Here is a 27,061-nt window from a genome sequence, read left to right as displayed (position 1 = left end):
GAAGAGGATCCTGAGCTGAGATCCCTACTACAACTCCAGCCTCCAACAAGCTATACAGCAAACATTTTGTACTCATCTCCTACCTAAATAAATTTTTCTTCAATATTCTGTAACTCATATTACAGCTTAGTGATCATAGTACACTTAAGAAGAGAGCAGGTAAGTAATAATTTCCAACCTTACTTAAAAAATGGCTACTCTGTTTCTTACAGTATGTTGACCAGAAAGAAACAGGAATGGTATCTATCACAGCTTCTAGATCTGACCTTAGCACTTCTGGTATTCACACCTTCATTACCACCCCTAAGAAAACAATGAATAAGCCACTTTCAAATCCTAGGAAATGCATTTTCAAATACTTATATCTAAGGATCAGACAAATTGAAGAGAACATGCAATACATGTGTGCGACATTCCCTTAGGTTTCATGTGTAGCCTCTTCATGGATTCTTTCTTGAAGAAAGAATTTCTCAAAATGTTGTATATTTTGATATTTCTCAAAATAATGTATTTGCCAACAAAGTCTGACTCTTCAGCATTTTTGTTACAGTACAAAGCACATTATGTTGTTAGATATGAGATGAAGCATAACATATGAGAAAACCCTATCAGGCTAGACTTTGAAACATGTCTTGAATGGAGATTAAAACAAAATGTATACAATAGAGGGCAACAGACACTGATCATTCACTTGTATTCATGTCCAGTCTTTTGGCAGCCAGTTGCTTGATGTGCAGCAATCCAAGGTTACATTTGGATTATCATGCTTAACAGCAACCAGTATTCTCTTGTGACATGCTGGCTAAATATTTGCTGTAAACTGCCTCAAAACAGTGATTATTTTTCTGCTCAGTTGGATAGAGGTGGGAAATTTTATGAATAATGAAATAAAAAAAGGTGTGGAGAAATATGTCAAAATCTCTCATTATATGGAAGCATGTCTGCCACAGGCCACAGCATGTTTGGTTTTTTTACACACTTCATAAAATTCATCTGCACAAACTGTGCTGCCCATGTTCCAGTCAAAGCCTTACAAAAACTGTTCTGTCTCGAGGGGTCAAAAAACTTTCTGATAGACCGGGACTAGGACAAGGGAGATGAGTTCGCACCTGGAATCGCAGAGCACCTATTGAAATCTCAGCCCACTCTTCTTCTTCAAAGGGCTCTGGTGCTCTGATGACAAGGTTGGCACGGAAACGTCGGATTAGTTCTTCTATTTCCAAAGGCTCTTCCAATCTGTCTCACCGAGTTGACAAAGAAAAAATAAGGTTTATGAACTGGTTCTGCACTAGATATTTGTGCTGTAAGAATCTAGTGGCTAATATAATTCAAGAAATGTTTATCCAGAGTAACCTGGACCAAGTTTTACTACAAAGGCTATGAAAATGGCGCAAGGTATTTAAGTACAGTTTGTAAGACTTCACATGTAATTTGTAACCCTTCTTCAGAGGTGTAACCTGTAACTGTGAAGTAGGTATGAAAGCATGTAGACAGGTGATTGTGAACAGCACATATGAAAAAATTCCTTATTAGTTGTTATGTATAAGGCCAGTGGTAATAAATTAAAAGATCTTTTAAGTTAGCAATCAATTGACTCATTAAATGCTTCTAAAGAGAAGGCAAACAGACACTTATTCTGAACATGCTACAGTGGCAAAAGGGACAAAACCAGCAGATGCTGAAGGTAAAAAAGGCCAGTAAAGGCATTTTATGAGATAATGTATTCTTCATATTATTACAATTTGCCTTTGGGATGCAGCAGATTGCACCAAATGATAGGTGTTTTGAAAAAAAAAATTAATCTCTATGTGCTGATATCTCTACCTCTTTACAAGCATTTGAACTGCCAAAGTGTAGATTTGTGTCTGTGCAGAGAACATATATGAGGCAGAGAGCACAGCAGACTGCATACAAATATCAGAAATCTGGCTGTAACTTTGAATTGTCATTCTTCACTCTCCTAAAGGAGAACTTGACCAGTACCAGTTAAAAACAAAACAAAACAAAACAAACAAAATCAAAAACAACAACTAGAATTTGCAAGAGAGTTCACTCAGTGTGATCGTTAGTGGGGAAAAAAACGTCTTTTTGCATTAGCTGTTATGGACATGAACAACTTCCGATACTCCATCAGCTGTGGTCTGGCAACTTTGGGATGATACCCTGCAGCAGGGGCAGAAACCTGGGTAAGTGGTGAAAAGAGAAGTTTCTGTCCCAGAAAAAAAAAGTAAGGACATACAGCTTAAAATGTGTTTTAATTAAAATGAGAAAAAACATGCAAAACCAAAGCACAGGGAAAGCTGTTCACATCAAGCAGTCTCGGCAGAAGAGGCCTGTTAGGTGAAAAAGAGTTTGGTTTTATTTAAAATGGACTGGATGATCTTCTTGAGCAGACAAATGTGCATAAGGATAAACTGCCTGTGCGGACTTTCAGCCAAACCACACAAGCCGTGCTCCACGGATCCCTGACTGTTCACAAGGGCTCCAGCAGCCTGAGGGCAGAAAGTGGGATGGGAAGCTGGAGGGCTACAGGTTTTCCCTTGGGATCCCACAAACAATCCCATGGCTGAGACACAATTCATAATTATTGCAGGAGATAGGAGCCAACAGAAAGTGTACAATATGCTGATGCTCACACAGACTGGGGGAAAATAGCAGTTTGTCAGTTTGTCATGAACAAATTGAGTTATGCTGTTGTGCTTCCTAGCTTTGCTGTGGGCTCTTGGAGCTCGGATGCTGTGCGGCCTCTAGTTTTGAATGCATTTTGTGACATATTGGTGTTTGCCACCCCAGCTGATACTGGTGGGGGCATCAAAAGCTGGGCCTGCAGCACCCTGAGCCAGCTGCTGAAAATGATTTATAGTTTCTACAGGTTCATCCCTTGCCGCTGCTCCTCCTTCAGCCTGCTCAGGCTCACCTCCAAAATACCTCCCCTCTCCTGTGCCTATCCCCAGCCCTCAGAACTGTTCCTCATTGTTTGGCAGCATGCATCTGAGTAAATGCCCATCATTTTCCGCTCTGTCTCAAAACATGCATCAGATGGATGGAGTGACAGGCACTTCCATCCTGCAAACCTCAAAAAGGATCTGTTGCAAAAACCAGTGTATTTTGCCAAAGCTAGCCTGGGTACTTTGGACTTTTCACAGTAGTGGGCCCTGCAATCCAGAACGCATTACATATATTTAACAGGCAAGCCTGAAAATGAGTGTTTGCATCTTCAGGGGTGTATTTCTAGCAAGAACATTTGATCATAAAGCCAGGCCATGGGGATTTTCAGGGAGGTGACCTGTAAAGGCAACACCAGAGAGGCAGATATCTCCATATACATATAACTCTCCAACAGTATGTTACATTCTAATTTTTGATTAAATTGCTGTTTCTCTTTCAGATCACCTCTCAAGAATCAAGTACAAACTGGAAGATTAATTTTTACTTATAGAAGATGCAAGGAGAAAATTAAAAATCAATTGAAGATTAATATTACTTTATAAATCTTAGTAGGTTGCCACTAAACAAAAACAAAACCACATGCCAATAAGCTAAATAATGCTTCTAAAAAAATAAAAACATTTAATAAAGACCCATATATGCAGATTCTTGAAAATACATCGCACAGTTCTATATTTGGACACCATGATATAGCAACAGTGCAAAATGATATTGCTGTATATCCATGCTGAATTTATTTCTTCAGCACCCTGAGAAAGCACTGCATGGCACAATGGGGAAGAATTTTCCAACTTGTGCTGCAGAATGGGAAGTAAAGTGCTTCTCAGGCATCATGGCAGCTCCAGTGACATCTGGAGTATGAAGAAAATGCGATTACAAGCCTAGTTGCACTGCAACATATTAAACTTAAAATCAGTGGATCATCTGACCTTGCATGTTTTATCAAAGTTCCCTGTACTTCTTCATCCTCACTTGCTGCTCCCTCTGGTGCCTTACTCCTCTCATTTGCATTCATTTGCATTCAGATCTCATGTCTGGAAGGTTCTTCAACGGGTCTCATTGTGGAAAAAGCCCAGTCTCAGGAAGAGGTGCCTGCAAGTGTTGTTCTCCCAAGAAGACGTAACCAGGCGTCAAAAGAAGGCATTGACTACCATGGAGAAAGGGTAGTCAAAATGGCTGAGAGGCGGACTGATTCAATCTTGTCCAGGCATTTTTCCCAGAGGAGCACTGCCATGATATGTTAAAATTGTCCAACTGTCTTCTGAAGAATGAAAACCCTCAGGCAATGCAAGCTCCAGTGGTCTGTAGTGATGCTTCACTCAGTCACTGGTTTTAAACCCTGAAGCTATATACGTATCCACCTACAGCTACGTATAGATATATATTCCTCCTCTACTCACAACAGGAATTTTAATGCAGGGGGTGTGTTTGGTGGGCGACTAAGAGGAGAGAAGATGTCTTCACGCAGAGGGAGGGAAGTTTGGTAAGACAGGAAAAGGGGGCCCAGAGACAAATGCCAGGGCTGTGGGATGCACAGCTATGATGGAGGCCTCGAGGGCAGATTTTCTGTGGGATTTGAGCCTGTCCTACTTATATTTAAGAAACAGCAACTTTCAGTTGTCAGCATATGAAAATTTAGCTGGTAATTGGTTCCTTAGCTTTGAACTGTGGGCTGGCTGAATGTTTCATTTGTTGCTTCAATGTTCCACTTCTGTACAAGTAAAGCCAAATTCAATTAAGAAATGAAATTAATCCAGTCCTGCAAGTAGTTTTAAAATATTTCTGTTGTGAACGTTTGCTATAAATCTTAATCCTTCCCATGGGAAAGAAATAGTCCAGCAAGTAGCAAGATTTTGTATTTTCATCTGCCAGATTATTTATGTTGAGGAAACCTAATTATCCTTGTTCTTCCCACAACTAGAAGTTGGCTGGTTCCCAATAGTCTCCTGCCACCAAATCATTTGACACCAATTTTGTTTAAGTTTGTTTAAGATGACTAGCAGAAAGATTATGTTCAAGCATTTAATCTAAATTTTCAGAATTCACGCATGTAGTTATTCCAGTTTAGTACCCATATATTTGTTGAACACTGAAAAGTAACCCACTCTAAATTTCCAGATAAAACAATTATATTGGCACTTAATGGCAAGATTCTGGAACCCAAGACTGCTGAGAGATATTTGGAGACAGAAGGATCTTACCTTGCAGAAACATGTTCTTTCAGCTGCATAATGCTTGCTCTGTTTATCAGGAGGTATTGTGCTTCATTCACAAGAGAGAGTGAGATGTTTGTAGCTGATGCCAGACCTAAAAAGATGAATCCAACATTCTAAAATGATCATTAGAAATCAGGAACATTATACCAGCAATTTCACCTCATCTTTCCTTTGACCTCTTATTCATTCTCATTAAAAAAAAAATTCATTTGGCTCCAGGTACTAAGGAAAGATTCCAAGAATCCCCTGAAACCTGCAAATGATAGCAATGCAATGCATTTAGAAAGTGAGATAGGACTGAGATTTTGCCACATTTGTAAAACAATTTACAAGAGCAATATCTATGGATTTTTGATGCTCCTTCCCTTTGATCCTTTTATATAATAGAATTAAGTTTAAGACTAAATTATTTGTTTGTAGCTTTTTCATAATTGTTTTTCAAATTATCATTGAGTTTCCAGACAAAACCATAGTCATGATGATAACCCCCTCTCTCAGACTGATGTATCTGTGCATTTTCACCCAGTGTAACAAGTGGAAGGGCAGCATAAACACAGTTTGGGTATAAATGTACCCTTTGAAACCTACTACATCAATATTGAATGAGTCTTTCACCCTTTGTCAGAGTAATTACATAGTCAGTATGAAGTCTGTGAGCCTGATGTTTACTAAGTGAGGAATCACAAATATTTTTAAGAATGACAACATACCTTTTGTATTTTTCTGATGTGACCTGTCTTTTGTGTCTGAACTTTGTCTTATCAAGCGACATGGACGACCAAGAAACAATGAGAACCAGTCAGCAGTTCTTTCTCCACAGTCATATGTTTTTACCCTATTATCAGAAAAGAGGGACTTTTAGCAAAATTTGATTGCCCAAACATTAACTTTCAAAATTGAAGATGTTACTTCTGCTTCATCCAATACAAAATATGGAATCTGTATTCTCTGGTGAGTGATAAAACCGATGTGAAGTTCTGTTCAATGTTATCTTCCAATTTCCTCAACTTTACTCTGTTAGTCTTGAAGTTAATATTCACAAGTTCTAATTTAATTTTATACAGAAAATTACTGTGGAATAAAGGATTAAATAATTTAAACACTCAAGACACTGACTCTGAAGTACAGTAAATGGTAGCCCATATTACAATACTACAATATAGTATTATGAAAAAGTTATTCTATAGTCTGCGCTTTTTACCAAAAGAAAGAAGATTAATCTGAGTAGAATTTAAGATTGCCCCACTGTGTCCCATTGTACCCATCAGGTACAATGATGTTAATTCCCTAATTTAGTTCATGTTAGTAGACAGCCTGCCGGGGCTTAATACTGTATAAATCAGGATCAAAGTTTTGCCCTCTTATTTGCTTACCATTTTGAGTTACGGTGGCTGAATTAGAGACACACAGCATTCTTAGTATCTCATCGAATGTCACTGTGTAGTTTTTGTATTTCGAGACTCCTGTGTTTTCAGATTGCTTCCCCTTATCATCAGACCATTTTCTGAGCAAGTGCCATCATCTCTTCAGGGTCTTATTCAAAGTCACAGAATCAAGCCCTTCTGTTGTAGTTCAGTTCTACTAATTTTCTGCTTTTGTTTATTTTTGTTGAGTATTACTTTACATCTGTCAGCCTTACATTTCATTTGGCATGTATCAGGCAATTTATAAAGGAGGGCCTAGTTCTCTCAGATTTTACTTGCTGCTTGCTTTGAGTTCCCCACTAATCTTCTTGTTATGTCATTTAGCTTCAGTGCACTACAGCTGGTCCCTCGAGCTAGGTAATTTATAGAACAAGAAACAAGGACAGCTGAAGTCTGAATATTGATCCCAAGGGATATAATACATACATTTACACACAACAGGCTCAGTTCACCTTGTTTTTAACTATGCCTTTGTCTTTTTCTACCACTTATACTCTTCCTTTAATCTCTTTGATATTGTGGCCTGTCAAAGAGGAGGCTGTATCCCTGCCTGTTTCAGTAGAGCACTAACCTTGAGCATTAGGTTCTCCTACAACATCAATAACCTTAATATCACCAGCTTCTACTTGCATCTGTCCAGTTAGATATTATACTAGAAAGCCATGTCCCTCCGATGTGAGCAGCACATGCTGATGGACAGCCCCCACTGAGATGAAGGCCAACACTGACGAATTGCTTCATGAGGGAAACTTGGGCTCATTAAACTTTGGTGGCTGCTGTGAAATTAAACTTCCTCACATGAATGCTTGTAGATTCAACATCATGTGCTTTCCTCTGCTATCTCAGTGTAAATTCAGATTTAACATCTACGTCAACAGAACTGGATGAAACCACAGCGTCAGAGAGCATAATTAATACGTGGAAAATGCCTTCTGTAGTGGTTTCTTTGGAATAAAAGCCTTTTAACAAGACTTTTGGTGCGACTGCTCACATCAGACACTTTGCAGAAAAGATCCCAGACCACAAATCACCTCCTGTCTTACTGCAGATGACTGTTTTTCTTCTATTTACATTTTTTTGGCCCTGGAGGCTCCCCTGTGGAAACATGGGAACCTGGCATCAGTGCCACTGGATCTCTGAGCAGCTTGGGAGCCTCATCAATGCTGTTCATTCATTCTGCCTTCCTTCCTGCTTTATTTGCTAATTACAGTCCACTCTGTGCAAATTGTCTTGCATCTCCCCTTTCTTTGTCATTCGATCCTTTTCTTCCTCCCCAGAGCTCTAAGCAGTTTCCCATGAAAATTTCCTATTTCATACATTAAAAATGACACAGTCAGTGACATGAAAGACAAGCTACAATAAATAGTATGGCAGTCACTTGTATGCACAGAGAGAGGAATATAACTCAGGTTATTTTACAGCCTGTAATAGATGGGCTAACCATGGGGAGGCTAAGGATGAGTCAACACTAAGGGAAGTGGGACAGATGGTTAAAACAAATGACACTTGGGTGAATTCCACTACCTGAGAAAAATATACTTCTGAGAAAAAGATTCTCTTTATCATCTGAATAGCTAGTAGAAAAGAAGCAGAAGATAATTTCCTGCATGGATTCAGAGGGCAAATGGTCAGTCTGCTGGTTTGTTTGTGTGTTACCCTCAGGGAAGCAAATGTAAAAGGTTACAAAGAATTAATATACCTTGGTTAAAATAATAAAAAAGTTTGGGTTGTAAGGGACCTTCAAAGGTCATCTAGTGCAACCCCCATGCAATCTACAGGGACATCTTCAATGAGATCAGGTTGCTCAGAGTTACATCCAGCCTGGCCTTGAATGTTTCCAGAGATGGAGCCTCTACCACCTCTCTGGGTAACCTGTGCCAGCATTTTATCAGCCTCAAAGAAGATGTAAAGCTGTAAGTGGCTCATTTAGTTGGTCTTACCAAGAGACTCGATGAAAAGAAATATAGTAGATAATGCAAATGTACATTAGGAAGGCACTTGATACACTGCCACTCAGAAAACTTAATGAGACTGGGAAGTACTTAGAAAATATGATGGATAAACACTTAAGTTCACTGATAAGAAATTAATTTATGCATAATGTTATATTTCACTGAAGTGGTATGTCTCTTGATTAATGTAATTTCACATATTCACCTGCAATCTTCCCAAGATTGTTAAGGGGACACTGATCATCATGGGCAGTCAAAACAAAATTAAAAAGGGTTGTAAATATGGAAAGCTGTTTATAATCTCAGTGAATTCTAGCAATTTTGAATCTGGACAGTATGAAATGGGAAAGTTGCCAGCATGATCATTGTCAAATGTAGGAACTGAACTCTAAGGTCCTGCTGAGGCCCCCAGTTAGCATTTGGAAGTAACTGGGGACATCCTTCCTTTTTCTCAACCTTTCAGTAAGTTAAGCAAATATCTCCCTTATTCAAGTGAATGCCAAGTCGTCACAGTCTCTTGTATTATCTTCCCCCCTCTTTTTAAATTTTATTATTTTTAGTGGTTTTTACCAGACATGCTGGGCATGCCAGTTTACCTTCTTAAATCTGTCTTCTCCTGGTCCACTAAGTCATTCACTGCTTGTCACCGTCCCCCTCTTTTTGAAGGACTTCTACCTGTGTGTGTTTATCCAATCATGCCCTGAGTGTCATTGCAGTGATTTTCAGCTTTGGTTCCTCTCCGCTCTCACTCACCTGTGTGAACAGACTTTACTCTCATACATCACAGCCTCTTTTCCAGTATCTTCTTCTAGTGATATAGATATTGGGTCCATGCCTAGACGGGCAGAGAGCAAAACATAGTTAAAAAACCAAAAACCAAAAAACAAACATTTATGCAGAAACACAAGGTCATGAAAAAAGTTCTTATTTTTGCACCTGTTCACAATCACAGCAGCCTCCCAAATAGCATGTGACAAAAAGCCTTTCTTTTTGCTAGAATTATATAATCTGCCTGCAGGTGGCTCCAAATGATAATGCAAAGAGCAATGTCTTCAGATGGCCTTGGTACTCAAACCACATTAAGGAACACACAATTTCAGCTTTGAGTTGCTCCATTCTCCGTGTATCTCAAGCAAAGAAACTGGCACAGAATTACTTCCTCAGTCATAGTTTTTGTGGAAAGGATGAGTTTATCACTGCTGTGGTCCCTGCAGCAAATCAGGAGATGAGGCTGATCACTGTTGGGTTGCTTTTTTTTGGAGTGATGCGATGGAGTGATCAGAAAGATGAAAGATGGAGGTGGGGTGGGAGGAGAGAAAGAAATATAACACGTCATAAAACTACAATAATTAAAAGATAAAATGTATGGAAAATGATAATGAGAGAATTATTCCCAACTGTCCACCTCTAAGTTTAAACCAGATGAGGAATCCCAGGTAATGATCTATGTTAACAGTTTCTTCCATACTTATCTTGAACATGATGAGCCAAAGAGATGGAAAGGCTACTGTGACTTACTAGAACTAAAAGAAAAGCTGTACTATTTTCCTTTCTGTTAATTGAAAGCAATAACCTGAAATGACAAACAAAGGGTTTTAGTGTGCAGCTGCAATGAATCCAACTCATTTCCATTATGCTGCAACATATACCAGCAAAGACTGATCTGTACCCCAGTTTTCTGTCAGCATGTTTCAATTTCACTCACTACTTCCTGTTTATATTATTGTAGTACAAACAAGAAACAAGCTCTACCAGCTCTGTGATACGGTTAAATGAAATGGTTTTATTCTCTTGTGAAGAACAATGAAACATAGCTCAGATTCACTATATCCCAGCTATCAGCTCTGTTACGTGTAAGTTTTCAATATCAAAAGACTTCTACTCCTATTTTAGCTAATGATGTTGGTATACTTCAGAAGAGAAGACAGAAGAGGAAAAGCTAGGCTCACTTTAGAAAATAAAACACATAAGTAATAAATGCATTGAAATAACCTGAAATAACCTGAAAAAGAAGCCAATGTTATCATCTTATAAACTAGAACTAATGCTCTTGTTCTTTAAAAAAATTAAACATCAGCATCATTCCTTCTGGAAAAGAAGAGTTTGAAAGGTTTCATCCTGCATGTATCCTTAGTTGTTATATGTTTTACAAATTCTATCTAAGCAAGGCACACTCACAAAATTTCTTAAAATAGAGTCTCAGGGCTTTAAAAAGCCCTGCTTTTATACACCAGCGATTGTATCACATTTTTATTGAACAGTACACATTTTACAGTGATGTTTAGGTCAGTTAAACATTGTTAATTACAATTTTATTCTATCTTAAGGCAAAAAAATAAAGCAGAATATTGCCAGTTACTAAAATGTAGAAGCTGTCATTCTCCATGGTCATTTGCTTCATAATAAAATTCACAGATGTGTTCACACTATTAATATAAAAAAAAAAAATTGTTCTTGTCTTTATAGCTCCTATTTTCAGTCAATGAGAAAAATTAGAGGTCTGTTATTTCAATAGACTGAAATATAAACTATTCATGTATATTCTTTCATCAATGTATGCACTTAATTCCCATTATTTTTATTGGCAGTAACACATGACTATTTGAAGGCACAATAAACTCCAAAAAGTGTAATTAGTTGCTCAGTTTTGTTAGCATCTTTCTACTCCAATATTTTAAAGGGCCTTCACAAGACTCAAAATTTCTCCCTCTGTGCAGTGGTAAACTAATGCCCAACTTGCCAGAGTAATGCTGATTGTTACCTAAAAGGGAAAGAGAGGAATTAAGTCTTCTAGAGAAATTCTCAGCTAAATTTGGTTTGGCTTACTTTTATGTCAGTCAGGAACCAGGACAGTGTAATCTGTGCCCCCACGTACTTAATGGACAAGAAGATTTCCCTTGATTTCCACTCCAGTAACACAGCATCTAGAAATAAAGGCACTAGCTCCTGCCCACCTTTAAGTTGCTGGAAGCCCAAACATTAACTCTTCAGTTGAGATGCAAGAAGTTATCTTTCTCCACAGGGGCTTATTTAAAGTTACACCAATTTTCTCAAAGCGAGTTCTGTGATAGAAAGGGTTAGTTACACCCTTCATGTCAAAAGAAATAGGAAACACCTGTTAATAACCACATAGCCTAAGAAAATAATTCTGACAAAATTCAGAAATGTAGTTTCTCAGAGTTAAAATCTCAGTCCCTCTACTGAAGTACAGTCAAGGAGAGGCCAAGCACAAGCTCCTCCTCTCCCTCTGCTCTCACCCCCCTCCTCAGGGATTGGGGGAACACTGGGAGCTCCCCAGCTGCCTTGCAAGCCAACTAATTTTGTGGGCACGCCAGGGAATGATTCTAAGTCTTAGAGCTGTTTTGGCCTTTTCTGGAGCCCCAGTCTGGTGTCTTTGCTACCCACAGGGACGTCAGAATCGCACAGTTGGGTCAGTCAGACAGCGGCTCTGCCCATCCAAGGCTGGTTGTTAGACATGCTACGGAGCCACCCTACATGCAGGGGTCAAAGACAACACAAAGAGGAGTCTCAGCACACGGAAGATTCAGCAAAAGGCATTAAAGTAGTTACTGTCATGCTGACTATTTTATTTTGTTGGACAGAAAAGACAAAGAATATTAAACCATATTGAAATAAAATAGCCAGAAACAAATTTTCCACTAATGAGAAGTTCTAGAGGGAAAGGAAAGTAAATGCCTGGAGGGGGAGACAGAACTGACTCCCTATGTTTTAGAAGTGGCACAGATAAAGTCTTCACCACAATCTAACAGTGCAACAGCAAAAATATTCTTTAAGAATGCTGCATAATTCAGCTATGTGGGATTCACCCCACTGGGCTTTCGGCACTTACCAGAGGCCCCTAATCCAGCAGCACGGTTGCCTTAGGCTCTCTCTTGTGGGAGAGAGACACCTCCAGACAGCAAAGCACGCTCTAGATGGAGATCATTGCCACAGCCTGCTCTCAAAATGAGAAAAGCACAGATGACAGCAGAGAACCTGGTAGAGAAAGCAGGGTGTTTACAGCATCCTTGCAGGGGGGCAGGAGGAAGACAGCTTGGCTGACTGCAGTTGTCACCCGGTCAGCTGGGAGCCGATGGGTTTTTGTGTTCACTGGAGCCAGGGGATTCAGTAAACATGCAGCTCAAAGCTTCAGGTCCTACAATAGCCACAAACTACTGACAGGCTGGAGAGAGTGGTGACAAAAGCAACAGTGATTGACATGGAATTCTCAAGGAAAATGTCAACTTATTAAATTAAATGTCTGCCATTAAATGATTTAAGTGGGAGACACAACAGTGATCCATGTATGTCGAGGGATAAAAGAAAAAAAAAAATCTAACACCAACAAACAAATCATGTATTTAGACTGCAGGTAAGAAGAAAGAAAACAAAATAAATATTGGAACAACTTCCTACAGATTTATGTGCTCAGTTTTACCCTGTCAGTTCGCATGTGTTCCCACCACTGTGCTGTCTTATGAGTAATAATCTCTGGAATAGTCTCACCAAGCAAATGAGAGCCATTATCTCACTGTCAAGCATTAAAAACATACCACAGGTTGCAAGTACATTATGAGAGTGAAAAATATCAGGACTATTACAAGAAGAAGGCCCACACCACCTTATGGGCTAAGATCACAGTATCTACAGTCATACAAAGAATGACTCCACTCTTACATACTGGCTGTACCAAAGCAGTCTATAGATAAATGCCAACCACATTTCTGTTAGAACACACTGGAGATGTGATCAATCACTCTGGGGTGGAAAAGTGATCCATAGACTTGGTCAATCACTTCTGGATGGAAACGGTTCCCACTTTCACAGGCAGAAAGGTGAATGATAGTGAAAATTCCAAAAATGACACAAAGTAAAATGTAGGATTTAAAGGTGAATTTCACCCTGGCACTATGGCAAGAGATCGTAAATCTTAGTGAAAAATGGCTTCCTTGACTGTCATTTTTATCTGAGAAAACTTCTTCCTGACTCTCTGAAGTATGTCAGTGCAGATATTATTGACAGGCAAACATACTAATGAATACACACAGTGTGATACTAGCAAGGAAAAAAATAAAGAACATAGTTAGAAGAGCAGAATCAAAAGGCCTAACAGAGCTGAACCTCTGAAAATGTGAAGGATAAATGGAGAAGGCTTGGACAAGACATCACATTGTGTCTGCAAGTAAGAGATACCAGCAGAAAGGAAGAAAGTTTGAAAGGATCTGAATTTCTCTATATAGTTCTGAAGCACTTGATGATTTAAAACTTGTGAGAGAAGGCTGTCTATGCAACTGTACTACAATAATTTGAGGTGCAAGGTGCTCCACATAGAAGTGTCATGAACTAACAATACCTTTTCAAAGAAAGATTACAATGGGAAAAACAGAAAATGGCAGTGTTTGTGCCAGTCTAGAATCTCTAAGAAGAGACAAGATTGTGTTTGGGATCTGAAATACACACACAAAATCACATGAGACTAGTGGAAGTACCCAAACGTCCATTTGATAAATTGGACAAGCAAAATCAACTGGTCAGACTTAATTTTATGGAGAGTGCTCAGACAGCTGGAGAGGACAACAAGTGTAATGTACAAACAGAAAGGAGACTGTAGTTACAGATCCACATCTATGGATTTCTAATAAAAGGTGAAAAATCTGAATACAGGTTCCTTCGCTTTGCTCTGGCTGCTGAAAATGTGGGCACATACATTACTAATGGTTAAGACATACAGGCTGAGTAAATGTTAGATAGACACCAGGGAAACGATGAACACCATTCAGATACAGGCAAACTTCGCATTAATAATGACTTTTGTGGAACACAAACCTGCCCAGCATTCAGTGCTAACAGCACTGCTCACGAAATAAATAATTTGCACCCTCAAGTAGCAAAGGGCTTTCTGCAATACTTTCTGTATTTTTTCGTTTTTTTTTCCTCCTCAGCAGAGAATAAGAAAGCTTTGTGATGAATCCAGAGAAGCCCAAACATCATGAAGTATTTGCCTCCTAGTACAAGCATTTAATGAGCTAAATAATGCCCAGTACTTATTTTAATTCATACTAATTTCCACTGAAGACTCTACCCCTCTAGTCCCACAGCTGGAAGAAGGAGGAGAGTTATAAAATGGGAAGGTCTTTGGCCAGGGTGTTTGATACTAGACTCCTAATCCTTTACCTTTGCAGCAATAACAGTCCCTTCAGGCTGATAAACTTCGTGCTTTTGCCAAGAAAAGTTGGACTAGATGATCCTTGTGGTCCCTTCTGATCTGGTATTCCATAATTCTATGTTTTGTGATGTGGAGAGATAGATTTGTCAGTAATTTTCCACATCTGTCAATTGATTACTCCTTCCTGGAGCATCCACTTTATGATTGCGCATAGTCACTGTCTACTCTCTGCCCATCCCAAAAAGCTAGAAGACTACCAGGGCTGTATATTACAGCCTAGGCTTTCTTTGCCCACAGCTGGTAACAGCATTTGTCCCTGAAGTCAGCAAGCACACACAGCATTCAATAGTTTGGCAGGTGCATGCAGGTGTCTCTGTCTAGAAGTTTGACACAAATAATGAAGGGAAGAAAAGGATATTGATTACTAACCTTCTGCCTGGATGACCATAACCTTTTTCTTCAGGTCAATTGAGGGATTTACAAGACACAAACTCGGCTCCTGTTTTTGAGTCACACAGACTCCATTCTGGTTTACAATCATCCAGTTACGGTCATACAGCAAACCTTGGTTTCCCACTGGCCATTCTGTAACCTGGAAAAGCATCAGGAGGGGATACAAAGGTTTAGAAAATGTTAGCTGCATTAAGAGATAATGCTGAAGAGAGAGGGGAAAAAAAGCAATTATGAAGACTTTGAAATCAGGGAAACTTGTGCAAGACAATGTCAGCCTTTTAATAAGAGAAACCTTAATTGTAAATCAAAGATAAAACAATGCTGCACAAAGAGGACAAAACAAAATGGAGTTACTTCAATTTGTCATGTATTATCATACACTTTAACAGATCTGTGAGAATAAACAACCTCTGAAACACTCTAAAAACTGCTTTCAGTTTTATACGAATCCATTTCCAGGACTTTTCCCCCAACACTCTTCTTTTAATTTACGAAGCATGGACATTTCACGGGAGTTGTATGAATTAAGGCAAAACCAGCCAACCAACTAACCAAAAGCCAGGAAAATGCAAAATTAAAAATTCAAAATTCTGAAAATAGCTTCAATAATTTTCATAAAACTAGAACCACTTTATCAATTAATCCATTTGAGAAAACCTCCACCACTGAGGTTTCTGGTTTAGCTAGGAGCATAATAGTTTCTCCAAATCCCCTTACAACAAAACACATTGTCTTCTTTGCTATCTGCTCTTCCATTACTTCTATAACACTCTTTATATTCAATAGCCTATACAAGCACATTGTCCTTGCTTTCATGTACATTTTTCTGGTGAAAAGAACATCTGTTACTGATGCTACACAGATGGTAATCTTGAAATCCAAAAAGAGAGCAATTTTAGTAATGCCTTTGGGTGATATTAATAACTGCTTTCTCCTTCAGAATGTTAAAATATTAATACCATTCTTTTAACATAAAGCTGGGCATTTGAACATATTGCTTCAACTCATGCATGATTCCTAGTCATAGTTGAGTATGGAGGAGAGTTAACTACAGCTGCGCTTTGTTGAATTCTTGTACAGAAGCTTAGTGCAGCTCACATGAACTAACTAGCAAAAGATTTTCGCAAAAAATATCGAGAAAAAGGTATGTCAGGCACAGCCTGGTGCTCTGAAGAAAAGCATGGCTGGAAGCACTGGTTAGATTAATTACAAATCACATTTTTGTTCAGCATGTGCTCTATCTAAAACCCCACAGAACCACAATATCACATTCTTGTAAACTTTTCCAGGTTTTATAGGAGCCTGCAGCAGTAGCTTGACCCTGACAGCCTGACTAGAGAAAGCTGAGAGCAGGCACTCTGAAATGAAAAATTTAAGCATTAAAGCTGACCCTTAAATAATCTGGCCACAGTGCTACCAACTGTATTGAATACAGAAAATACATAGAAAAAAATTAAACATAAGAAATGTATTTTGTCAACCTACTTGAGATATAATATTCTTTGGCATTTTTTTAAGTAAGTGTGGATGAAAAATTCCATCAGAAATTGAAACTTTAGGTCTGACAGTGTCATCTGAAACCATGTTTTCTAAACACCTCAAACTGTCAGCACCTAAATGATGTGAACCTCTGCTTTGTCTTTTTAGGAAAAAAAATCATAGCCCAAAGACCACAATATCAGCTGAAGAACAGACTTTCGTCCTTCCTGGAAATTATAGTTTGGAAAGGCCGGTGTTTTTTTGTTATCATGTATAGTTAAATCACAAGATGCATTTCAACAGCTGGTGATCATCTGAGAGCTGTAGGAATTTCCTGCTAACAAATTTCCCTTCCCAAACAGAAGATCACATCCTCCCACAGACCCAACAGATCTTTACAAGATTTGCAAGACATAACAAGCAGAATAAACTAAAAGAGCAGAAAAATAGAAAAAGAACATGGAGACAACAATTCCTAGCTCCTTATTGTAACATTCAGTTGTTTTGGATACACTTCAGGACAGCAATCTTATTCAGGAAACAGCTTAAGTGTTTGGTTACCCTTCACTGAAGGTAAGAGGTTTTATGAGCAAAACAAACCATCTTCTCTTTAATCAGAACTTCAGCTAATTCTCATACACTGATAGGCATTGTGGGGAAAGCTCAGCTGCCTAGGTAGCAGATACTTGGAAATAATCAACACTTTCCATTCAAAATACCCCTGGTAGGTCCAAAATAATAGAAAGGAACTCCGTGCTCCAGTCTGAGATGCAGCACATGACTATGGGCCCTCAGTCCATTTTTCTCCTTTCTCTTGCCATTGGAACAAGAATCGTACATACACTTGTCCAGCAGTGAGTCCCTGTCCTCTCACGGAAGTCACCCATACATGGTTAAGTGCCCTACTTCCTCTCCACTTTTCAACTTATTGCATTGCATATGTTGCTAGGACCCCAATAAATATAGTTGCAGCAACAAAATAACTGTGTACCCTGCCTTGGTCAGAGAGTCCAAGGCAATCACGAAACAGTCAGAGCTGATTTGTTGCTAATATTGATGCTGGAGATGGGCATGGAAGAACATATACGTTGCTATTCTTAGCACTTTGCCGTGTGACCTGTGAACACCATCTCCTGCCACTATTTCAAAGAGGCTGAAGGGGTCGTTAAATGACTGCAAGCAAATTCTGCCTGTTCTCCTTTCACTTGAGACACGAGAAGAGTGGTCCAATTTGGCACTCTTGGATTACAGCTGAACTGAATGCCCAGGGCTAACAGGAATGACACAGGCTGCAAAGACATTCCACATTGTGGTGGACCAGCAGCAGGAGGTCAATCAAGGCACTCACATGTCACTAAATACCCATATTCAGACAATCAGTACAGTGAAGCAAAGCAATCAATGAAGTTTACTGTGTAGTAAAATAAACGAGATTAGTGTACATTGCAGTAAGCAATACTGTATTACATAGCTTCTAACCTGATTCCCTGAAGTTGTCTCGCCATCTCTGACTACTGAGACAAATTAGAAGGCGGATGACAGAAAGAAATCAGGGATGCCATGATTTTACTGATAGATGCTAGTATACACCTTCATTCCCAGCATGGCAGGTGGGCTAATCATCCAACATAAGGTCTTGTTATGAGCAAGGATAATTGCATAGCACAGCACACACAATATTATCCTAAATGCTTTAGTCAATTTTTCTTCTTGTAATGGTAAAATACTCATTGCAAAAACATGTTTTTGTTTTTCTTTTTCAGAATTTTCTTTAAAACATTTGGGCTTCATTTTTCCATAGCTCACAGTAATGTCATCATGAAGGCTAACACAGTCTCTGAAGACACTAAAAGAACCATTGAATAGGTTTTAAATTAGGCAAGTTTAAAATGAAAGTGGTCTTGCATATAATTTATCCACTGTTCAGTAGGAATTTGCATTGTGTTTTAAAATAAAAGCTAATTTGTCTTCCGTGTTGAGATGCAATTTTTATACTCTGAAATCCACCGCACAAATAATAAAGTTATTAATGTTTAAAATCCTAACCTTTTTCACTGGGCACACTACATTATGTAATTATGCAAAATTCATCGGCATGAGAGATGTTCATATTTAAAAATGCATGTTTAAAAGACATTTTGTCATTAGAAAAAAAAAGAAAAAAAAAGTGCTCTGGGATAGAGGTTACTCCTCTCTTCTGGTTCTCTCCGTTTAATAAAATAATTGTAGGGAAAAGAAAGAGCATTTAAGAAACTGAATTAGAATATTTTGCCCTCCGCTTTCTGCACCATGGTTACAAAACCCATGGGACAATACCAAACAGAAACCATCCTGTGGCCAGGAACATGTTTTAAAATGCCCATTCTGTAGGAAATAACCAACCTGTAGTGAGCTGATGCTCTTCATCCTCCCAGGTGCCAAAGGGCTCTGTACTCTCATTTTCTCTGGAGGTCAAGCACCTCCCATACTAAAACACTTTAGAGCTGAGAAATCAGAGTTTAGGAGAGGAGGAGATTATGTGACTCTAAAGAGATCAAAGAGCTGTGAGTTTATACTCATATCTGCACTGAGTTTGTCCTCCCTCCACTAAGGAAGTCATCTACCCTGCAAGCAGTAAGTCAGCAGGCAGACTTCACTGGCAGATGGGCTGGGTCCTGCACACACAGTTAGCTGGAGTTTTCCACTGCACATATTATTTTAGGTAAGTGTAAGTGATCATGTACTTACAATAAAGCCCATTTACTACACACACTAGAGATCTGACCTCCCATACCAGCTGGAGGCCTGCACTTGAACTTACAAATCTGTGAGATTCTGATTTCAAGTATCCAAGTACAAGATGAGTGAATTTATTGCCTCCAAGTATCTAAACCACTTTTACCTTTCCACATAAACTACCTTAGAGCTGCCATATAACTGAGAAAAAGGAGATAAACATTTTAATTGGGAAAATATTTTTCTAATTTTCCAATAACTACAAGGCATCTAAATGTATTTCAGATTTAAAACATGAAACTGAATTACAATTCTTGGCTTCTAACTGAAGATCAAGGAAACTACAAGCTATATGAATATTACTTTGGAACTTTATGAGTTTCCTAAAGAAGATAATGTAATGAAGTGTGATACAGGCCGAAGTTGTAGTAGTGACACACACAGACTTGTGGAGGGTGACGCACTCTGCAGTTAGTGATGATATGGGTTCTGGCAGCACTGGCTTTCTCTACTGCTCTTAGCCATTGGGAAGAGATCAACTCACTGCTTGATTTAGAATGGGATAAACTGATTTTTAAAGCTCATTGCAAATGGGGGGCTGTAAGTCGCTGTTTGCACCTCTTCTACAGGCAGACAATCAGATTGATGGATCTTTCACAGGCTGGTTATAGATATACAACAGGTCTAGAAGTGTCACTTAGACCTTTGGGAACAAAAACCTGAAGAATGCCTGGTGGACAGGAAGAAGACCATGAAAGCAAACACATTTTCTTTGGGGATTTACTTCAATATTGAAAATAATGAAAATCAATCAATCTTTTGGCTACATCTTCTGGCTGGCTCTCTTTGTGCATTGAAAGCACTTTTTCATCATATTGATTAGGTCAGCTTCTACTGTTCTTTCACATGTACTCATGTATCTTCTATGAACTAAGTGAAACTGCACAAAAAATGCTCTTTGAGAAAAGAATTAAATGCTATTGGTAGAGAACTTCCAGTCCCTTGCATTACCATATACTAAAACCAGTATATATTTAATTATATATTACTCTTCAGCAATACAGGCTCTGACTGTACTTAGCTTACTGGGTTCTACTGTGGTTGATGCTTTGTTATAAAAAAATATCAAACCAGAATACACTAGACTTCAAAAATTATTCTAGGCATGCAAAACTAAACCTCATAATATCGTTACAATTTTAATATCTGTATTTTTAAAGTATTCAGACCAGCTAGTGTTAGCTGTGCAATCCAAGTTGCCTTGTAGTCAATGGAAAGAGACAGAAATATTCACCAATAATCCCTCTTTCTACTGTAGATGCCTATTTAGTGATAAGATGAATTAGAAGGCATCCTTCTCTCCCTGCTTACAGAATAGTATCTACCTTTGGAGGGGTAAGTTGAGGTAAGGTGAACCCTGCTTTCATGCTAGACCCATTAACAAGTGCCTACTGCAAGAAGCATGCATGGAGAACAGGGATTTTCCATCTCCATATCAAATTGCAGGTCCATCTGCCAGGGAGTCCCAGGTTCATATGAATTTATCACCTGGAGTCGTTTCCCCTCACAGAGCTTGAAGAGAAGAAACCTGGTTCAGCTTGTGGGGAAACATAAGCTGTCTTTCATGCTGAGGTATGTCTTACCTGCTCCTGGGCACAATCACTTCAAAGCAATCCTAGCACGGAATGTTGTGGTGTGTTTCTCACAACACCAGCCTGCACGTTAAAAATAGAATTTTACCTCAAAGGGGCCTGAACACTGCCACAATATATTTCAGCAGCTTCTGTAGTGGGTTTCTGTAATACAGCTATAATAAGTGCAACACTTAAACAAAGGTTAAAACATTTTCACATGAGATGTGGGATTACTTTGATTTTCTAAACAGTTTGATTTAGTGGGAGGTTAATAAGAGGTAGAAATTGTTTCTTCAGGTCTCATTCAATACTCAATATTGTGCCTCTGAATTGAGGACATCATAAACCAAACCAAATTTTAAAATAGAGATGTTTCATTGATCATTTAACAGTCTTTGATTTAATTCATCAGCCTCTTTTTGCATTAAGTAAAAAAAAAAAAAATCACAATCAAATCAGCTGAGAAGCCATATTTTAAATGCAGGTGATTTGTCGCTGGATTTGACCCCAATTTTCGTCAGATATGAGACCGTGACCTACACCAGCAAGTTTTCATAGGGAAAGTTATACTGTTATTGACAGTCATTAAATCACTTGCCAGTATGGTACTGAGCACAGTCACATTCTAGGTCATGTGTGGGTCACACACCTATTTCATCATGCATTATTAAAAAAAAAAAGCCACAGCTAAGGTGACGATATTATTAATTTGGTAAAAAAGCAATTAAAGTCTTCAAAGAGTGAACTTTCAAATACTGCAGTAACACTTAAATGTCATATTTCTGTTGCAAATGTAATTTTAATGATAACATTTCTTTGTAATGTAAATCAGCCTCCTCTCAATTATAACATGTTAATCAAGTTATTTCTCAATTGCTTCCTACCCATCAATGCCCACAAGTCCATCACATCAGTCCATAAAAGCATACTAATTACTTGATTATATTTTAGTCAAGTTTTGCAAATCCAACTATTTTCTTTGAGACTATATGTTATGTGCAGATTTGCCTGTTGAGGGGGAGGGGAGAGCAGAAGACACATTTGCATCCTGCAACTTCAGTCTAATTGAATATCCTTCAAAGTACCTTAGCATGCAGGACTGAATCTTAAAAACTGGAGAAAAGGAAAAATAGGTACCCACATATTCCTAATTTCTCATGCACTTTCTCTTCCTGGTTGACGTGTCCATGAGGGGTAAGGAAAAACACAAGGTTGAGATGAATACTTAAGAATGATTCAAAGCTTATACCTCAAATGCAGAGCAGGATTTGATTGGGTAGAGGTAGATGTTGGTGACAGTGATGGGCTTGCCACCTTTTCTACATGTTGGTACCACAGTCTCAGAAACAGCTGCCCTTATGCTTTCTGCCTCAGCCTCTGGTGGCTGCCAGCTGCCAGTCATCTTTGTCGCAGACAAATTATTCCTGAGTTCTCTGTCCACGATGTGTGGTATTGGAGACAATTTATCCCCACTGTCAAAGGAAGGGTGGTCATCTGGGGCAGACTCTGTTATCAGCTTTGTAACAGAGGACTGGAAAAGAATCTCAGTGTCCGACTTGGAGAGTCTGGTGGCTATGATGAATTTCAGAAAAGTCTGTGCGTCTTCAAAAGAGGACATGTAGCCAAAGGATATTCTCACAGAACCAGTGGGACGTCCATCAACTAGGTCTATATCATCTCCACAGACATGGCCAGCCTAGTTTGAAATAGGAAGAAAAACAGAGATTATGACAAACTTTGCTATATTTCCCTCTAATTTTACACAGTTATTAATGGGTCTCTTAATTCTAAACTGAAAAACTGTTTTGAAAAATACAAAGTTAACTCATAAATAGCAAGAGAAAATGTAGAAAAAAATCCCCATTTTCTTATTACTTAAGCTGGGAAGAAGATCATTTTGAGATGCTTGTCCTATTCTAACCTAAGGCAAGAGAGACTTCTCAAAAACATGCCAAGAATCAGAAAAAGTTTATATGTCCCAGGATGGCCTGTTAGCTAGGGCAGTCTCCAGGTATACTCCAGTCTCATCTGCACAGTTCACTGGGATCTAAACTGGTATATCACATTCAGATAAGTGAACAAACCATGAGACTTCTGATTTTTCTCAGGCAGTTTTCTTGATATTTGCTGTCAGAACACTTTCATTTTATACTATCAGTGGCTTACTCATGGCTTTTGTTAAATAGTCCAATGGATAAACTATACAGCTGAGACCTGGCATGGGATATTATCAATAGCAAAGCACAAACTTGAATCCAGAGCTCCAACATGCAAAGTCATTTCCCTCATCATAGGCAAATGCAGTAAATCTGTTTTGCTGATCCAGTCAACACAATGCTGTCAGGATGGAAGGAACTAGCCTTCCTCACAACATTTCCTCCTTCAAAGAACACAGGTCGCCACTCTTGAAAAATCTTTGTTGAAAAATGCTTCAAATACCCTAATAGTGACCTCCACGTAGATATCACTCCATTTGATATGTCTTTGATACAGCACTGTTTGGAAAATTCTCCCTTAGAGCAGAAGTTTCTACTTCAGTAAGTGGGTCAGTGAATGCTGCCACCAACCTCCAGTGAGATAAGCTAGAGACCCGTTGGTTCATTCAACTAACATCACCTCACCAATGGACACAAAATTCAGTCCTAAGTCAGCCTCCTTATTCCTGTAAATGCAGCAACTGTTGTTTTTTCTTCCCCTCAGAACTTCATTTATTTACACATTTCTGTTGCATAAAAATGGAAATGTGAATAGATTATTTACACGAGGTCTTTTTAAGTAAGAAATGTCACAGTTCAATGAACACAGATGCCATTTAAGCAAGGAGAAATAAAAAAACCCAAACCTTCTATGTCAAAACATGCAATACAGTAGTAAATATTTAAATGCAGTGTGATGTAGTTTTTATCCTTGACAATAGAGCAGAAATAACATTTGCAAAATTAGGTTGCATCTGTTAGTATACATGTAAACCTTCTGCCAAGTATTGACTGATTGACTGAGGCGAGATTCCTGCTGCGCAAATAAGTAAATGAGTTCCTACCTAACATCCTAGGAAAACTAACCACACCTCTCCAAGGATCCTTGAGGACAAAAAATCCTCCTTCACAGGCATTTTATAAATGGAAATCTTCATCAGAAAAGGAAGAATACAGTCAGCACTTTGGGAAAAGGCAAAACTGAAATATATGTGCAAATGCTCTGATAAAAGATGCCTTCCCTTACACAGTAATGTTGTTAATAACTCATCCAGATCCTTCTCAAAGGACTGATGAGAATGTCCCAAAACAATGATGGCTTGACTGTACCACCTCATTATACGACTTTTGGCAGATTGTCTCTTTATAAGTTTGGGTTTGGCCTATCCCCATTTAAATGTTCAGCTTTACTAACATGATACAAACCCATAAAAGGCCACCCATTCCTTAGCAAAATCTTCCTTATATTAAGAGATCCAAGAGCATTGCGGCTGGTCATTTGGCATTTTGCACTTCAGCAGAAGGGTAGACCTTTTTTTCCTTTCTCAGAATCCCTTATAGAACCTGCTCCTCCTTGAAAATTCAAGCATCGCTCAGCTGCTCTTAGACCATGCATGAAGAGACCATGGTCATGGAGCTTTCTATGGTAAATCAAACCACCATTTTGCCATGGAAGGTACTAAAAGAGCTCTCCCCCTTTAAGAACTTGTGCTATCAATCTTGCATATAAATGTGTTTGCAGAAGTTATCTAAATATCTCTGTGAAATTATAAGGGAGCTATAATAACAGTACAGCCATTATAATTTTTTTATCTTTTGAAGAATACCATTAACAAAATTGTGGGTTGTTCTGTATTAATTTACCGTAATTTCAAACCCTGACAAATATGCAGACATTGTAATAAATCCTGCTACACATCTTTTAATGACACTTTATGGAAAATATTAGTCATCTAGAAAACAGCCTTTACATTCATGGTCTAACAATCTAACACATCAGTAATCTTGATAGATGTTATCAAAGCTTACTTCACTGTGTATTCTAATTTATTATTTCTTGTCTAATTTGCATATGCCTTTCAAATTGAAAAATCCAACAGCAACAGGTCTATAATACTTGGACATTATTAAGTACAATTAAGGATACTTAATGAACAACATGAGATGAATTGTCCAGGAACTTCTGTTCTGCAAGAAGTCTGGATTTCATATAATTCCAAATCTGAATAAGAAGCCATAATTCTATATTTCCCAAGGAAATAAAAATGAGCAACACATGCTGCTTTGGTTTTACCAAATGATTTTGTTTCAACATCCCATTTCAATGAGTCGAATATCAGTTTGTTTAGTACTTGAACATGGCAATTAAGCTGACAGGTCAGAGAAAGCAAATCAAATTTATTTTCATTGTTAAAGTTGCAGCGACTCAAAACCACAGGACACGTTACACCTACATCAGCTTTCAACTAACTATGTTGTTTTTTTTTTTTTATACATAGACAGATTTTCTTCTCCTTTCCAAACCTCCCATCCTTAGGGAATTCATAACTGATAACCAGATGATGTCTCCTGGGTTATTGAATCTAGGTATTTTCCATGGGCAATAAATAATGCAATCTCATTCAGAAACAAACCTGCAGGTTCCTTTGGATGTCCTCATTGCTTATACCCAAATGCATCTGGCAGGCTCCTGTGTTACAGAAGCAACCTGTGCGAAAATGTATGTTGTAGAGACTGGCCATCTTGTCCACCTTCCCAATTCAGCAGGAGACAGGACATAAGAGAAGAATGAAGAATAGACATTTTAAAGTTGTGGTAAACAACATGCAATGTTTTAATGGCACAATTCAATTGGAAGTAAGCTACTTCTCTAAAGTATTAACAACTTACTGTAGCTTTTAGCATTTCCATACACATTTAGGATTTTTCAGCAGGATGGCACTGCAGAAAAGAGATATGGCTTGTCAGGGTTTCATAGCATAGCAAAGAAACAACAGAGCACACCATGGGGATCCTCTTAGCACAGCTAAGAAACCATGGAAGCACACTGCAGGGATCTGAAAATGCTTTATGTTGATTTCAAAAAGCAACCACAACAGCTGGTAAGGTTGGCTGAGCAGGTACAGCTAATGCTGCTTATTTCCTTTACAATAAATGATGAACATTCCTGGTCAGGACTGGGAGAGAGTCAGATAATCAGAAAGGTGGGACAAAACCTGGCACGTCTCTATCACAGACTTCCACAACAACCTCACACAAACTGCACTAATCTCTTTGCACTTTTTCTTCTCTTCTGCAAAAAGGAGCGCTGTGAGCTCTGGGAACAACCCTGCTGCAGGCTGAGAGGACCGCAGCAGGCCAGTGACATAGTGCTCCTCGCAGGGAGCTCAGGCTCAGCTCTGCGCAGAGCGACAGTTCAGCCTAAAGGTGCAGGAACGGAGGTGTCAACCAGCTCTGACCACATCCCTGGCTGTGAGCTCATACCTTGTCTGCCTGAGGTATCAACTCAGCTTTGCTTGATCTCTGCTGGTTTTGGTTTTTTTAAAATCAGTTTTTTTTGTACAGGATAATAGCCCAATATATGTAGCAAATCCTTCCTGGTATAATTCAGTTTATCTTCTGTCTCCTATCTTCTGACATCATCAGTCTTCTGATGTCCGTCTATCTTCTGATGTCTTTAACTGTGTGAGATACCAAGCACCTTTAACTTCACTATCTCAGCAGCTTGATAAAGCCAAGCCCTCTGTTAGAACTTACTCCAGGCTGAAATAATTTAAACCAAGCAGTGTTTGGCTCTACTAAAAACTGTTCAAATAGCATTAAAGGTTGTGGGGTTTTGATTTGTTTGTTGTTTTTGTATGTCTTTGTGTATGTGGTTTTGGTTTTGGTTTGGTTTTGTTTTGTTTTACTCTGGGACACAAGGTACTCCACACAAAAAATGTGCTGTATATAGAGAAGAAATCCTACAGAAGAAATCCTACGTTATTATAATGCACAAGTTCTCAATGTCACACTGAGATTCTTCCCCATTAGTTCAGTTCAAAATGGTTCGGTTCTCAAATGGAGACACAATCAAAATAACTCCACATATCCAGACG

The 27,061-nt window shown here is 38.7% G+C and overlaps 1 protein-coding gene across 3 annotated transcripts in view; it reads right to left on the bottom strand.

The window, feature by feature from the left end:
* MOCOS (molybdenum cofactor sulfurase) overlaps window positions 1-27,061 on the bottom strand; it is a 229,557-nt gene that overhangs the window by 12,288 nt on the left and 190,208 nt on the right. For 2 of the 3 annotated variants that reach the window (XM_065832199.2, XM_071804384.1), the window contains exons 7-13: window positions 25,598-25,714; window positions 22,238-22,684; window positions 15,137-15,299; window positions 9,295-9,376; window positions 5,876-6,000; window positions 5,151-5,256; window positions 1,110-1,236 (exon numbers count right to left, since the gene is read on the bottom strand). In XM_065832199.2, the coding sequence (XP_065688271.1) occupies window positions 1,110-1,236; window positions 5,151-5,256; window positions 5,876-6,000; window positions 9,295-9,376; window positions 15,137-15,299; window positions 22,238-22,684; window positions 25,598-25,714 (1,167 nt within the window). Of the gene's footprint in view, window positions 1-1,109; window positions 1,237-3,201; window positions 3,287-5,150; window positions 5,257-5,875; window positions 6,001-9,294; window positions 9,377-15,136; window positions 15,300-22,237; window positions 22,685-25,597; window positions 25,715-27,061 lie in introns of those variants that run through there. The other variant, XM_071804385.1, reaches the window with a different exon arrangement.

This window comes from Patagioenas fasciata, chromosome 2 (genome assembly GCF_037038585.1).
Source record: "Patagioenas fasciata isolate bPatFas1 chromosome 2, bPatFas1.hap1, whole genome shotgun sequence".
Classification (NCBI taxonomy): Eukaryota; Metazoa; Chordata; class Aves; order Columbiformes; family Columbidae; genus Patagioenas; species Patagioenas fasciata.
This window is presented reverse-complemented; position numbering and strand designations above follow the sequence as displayed.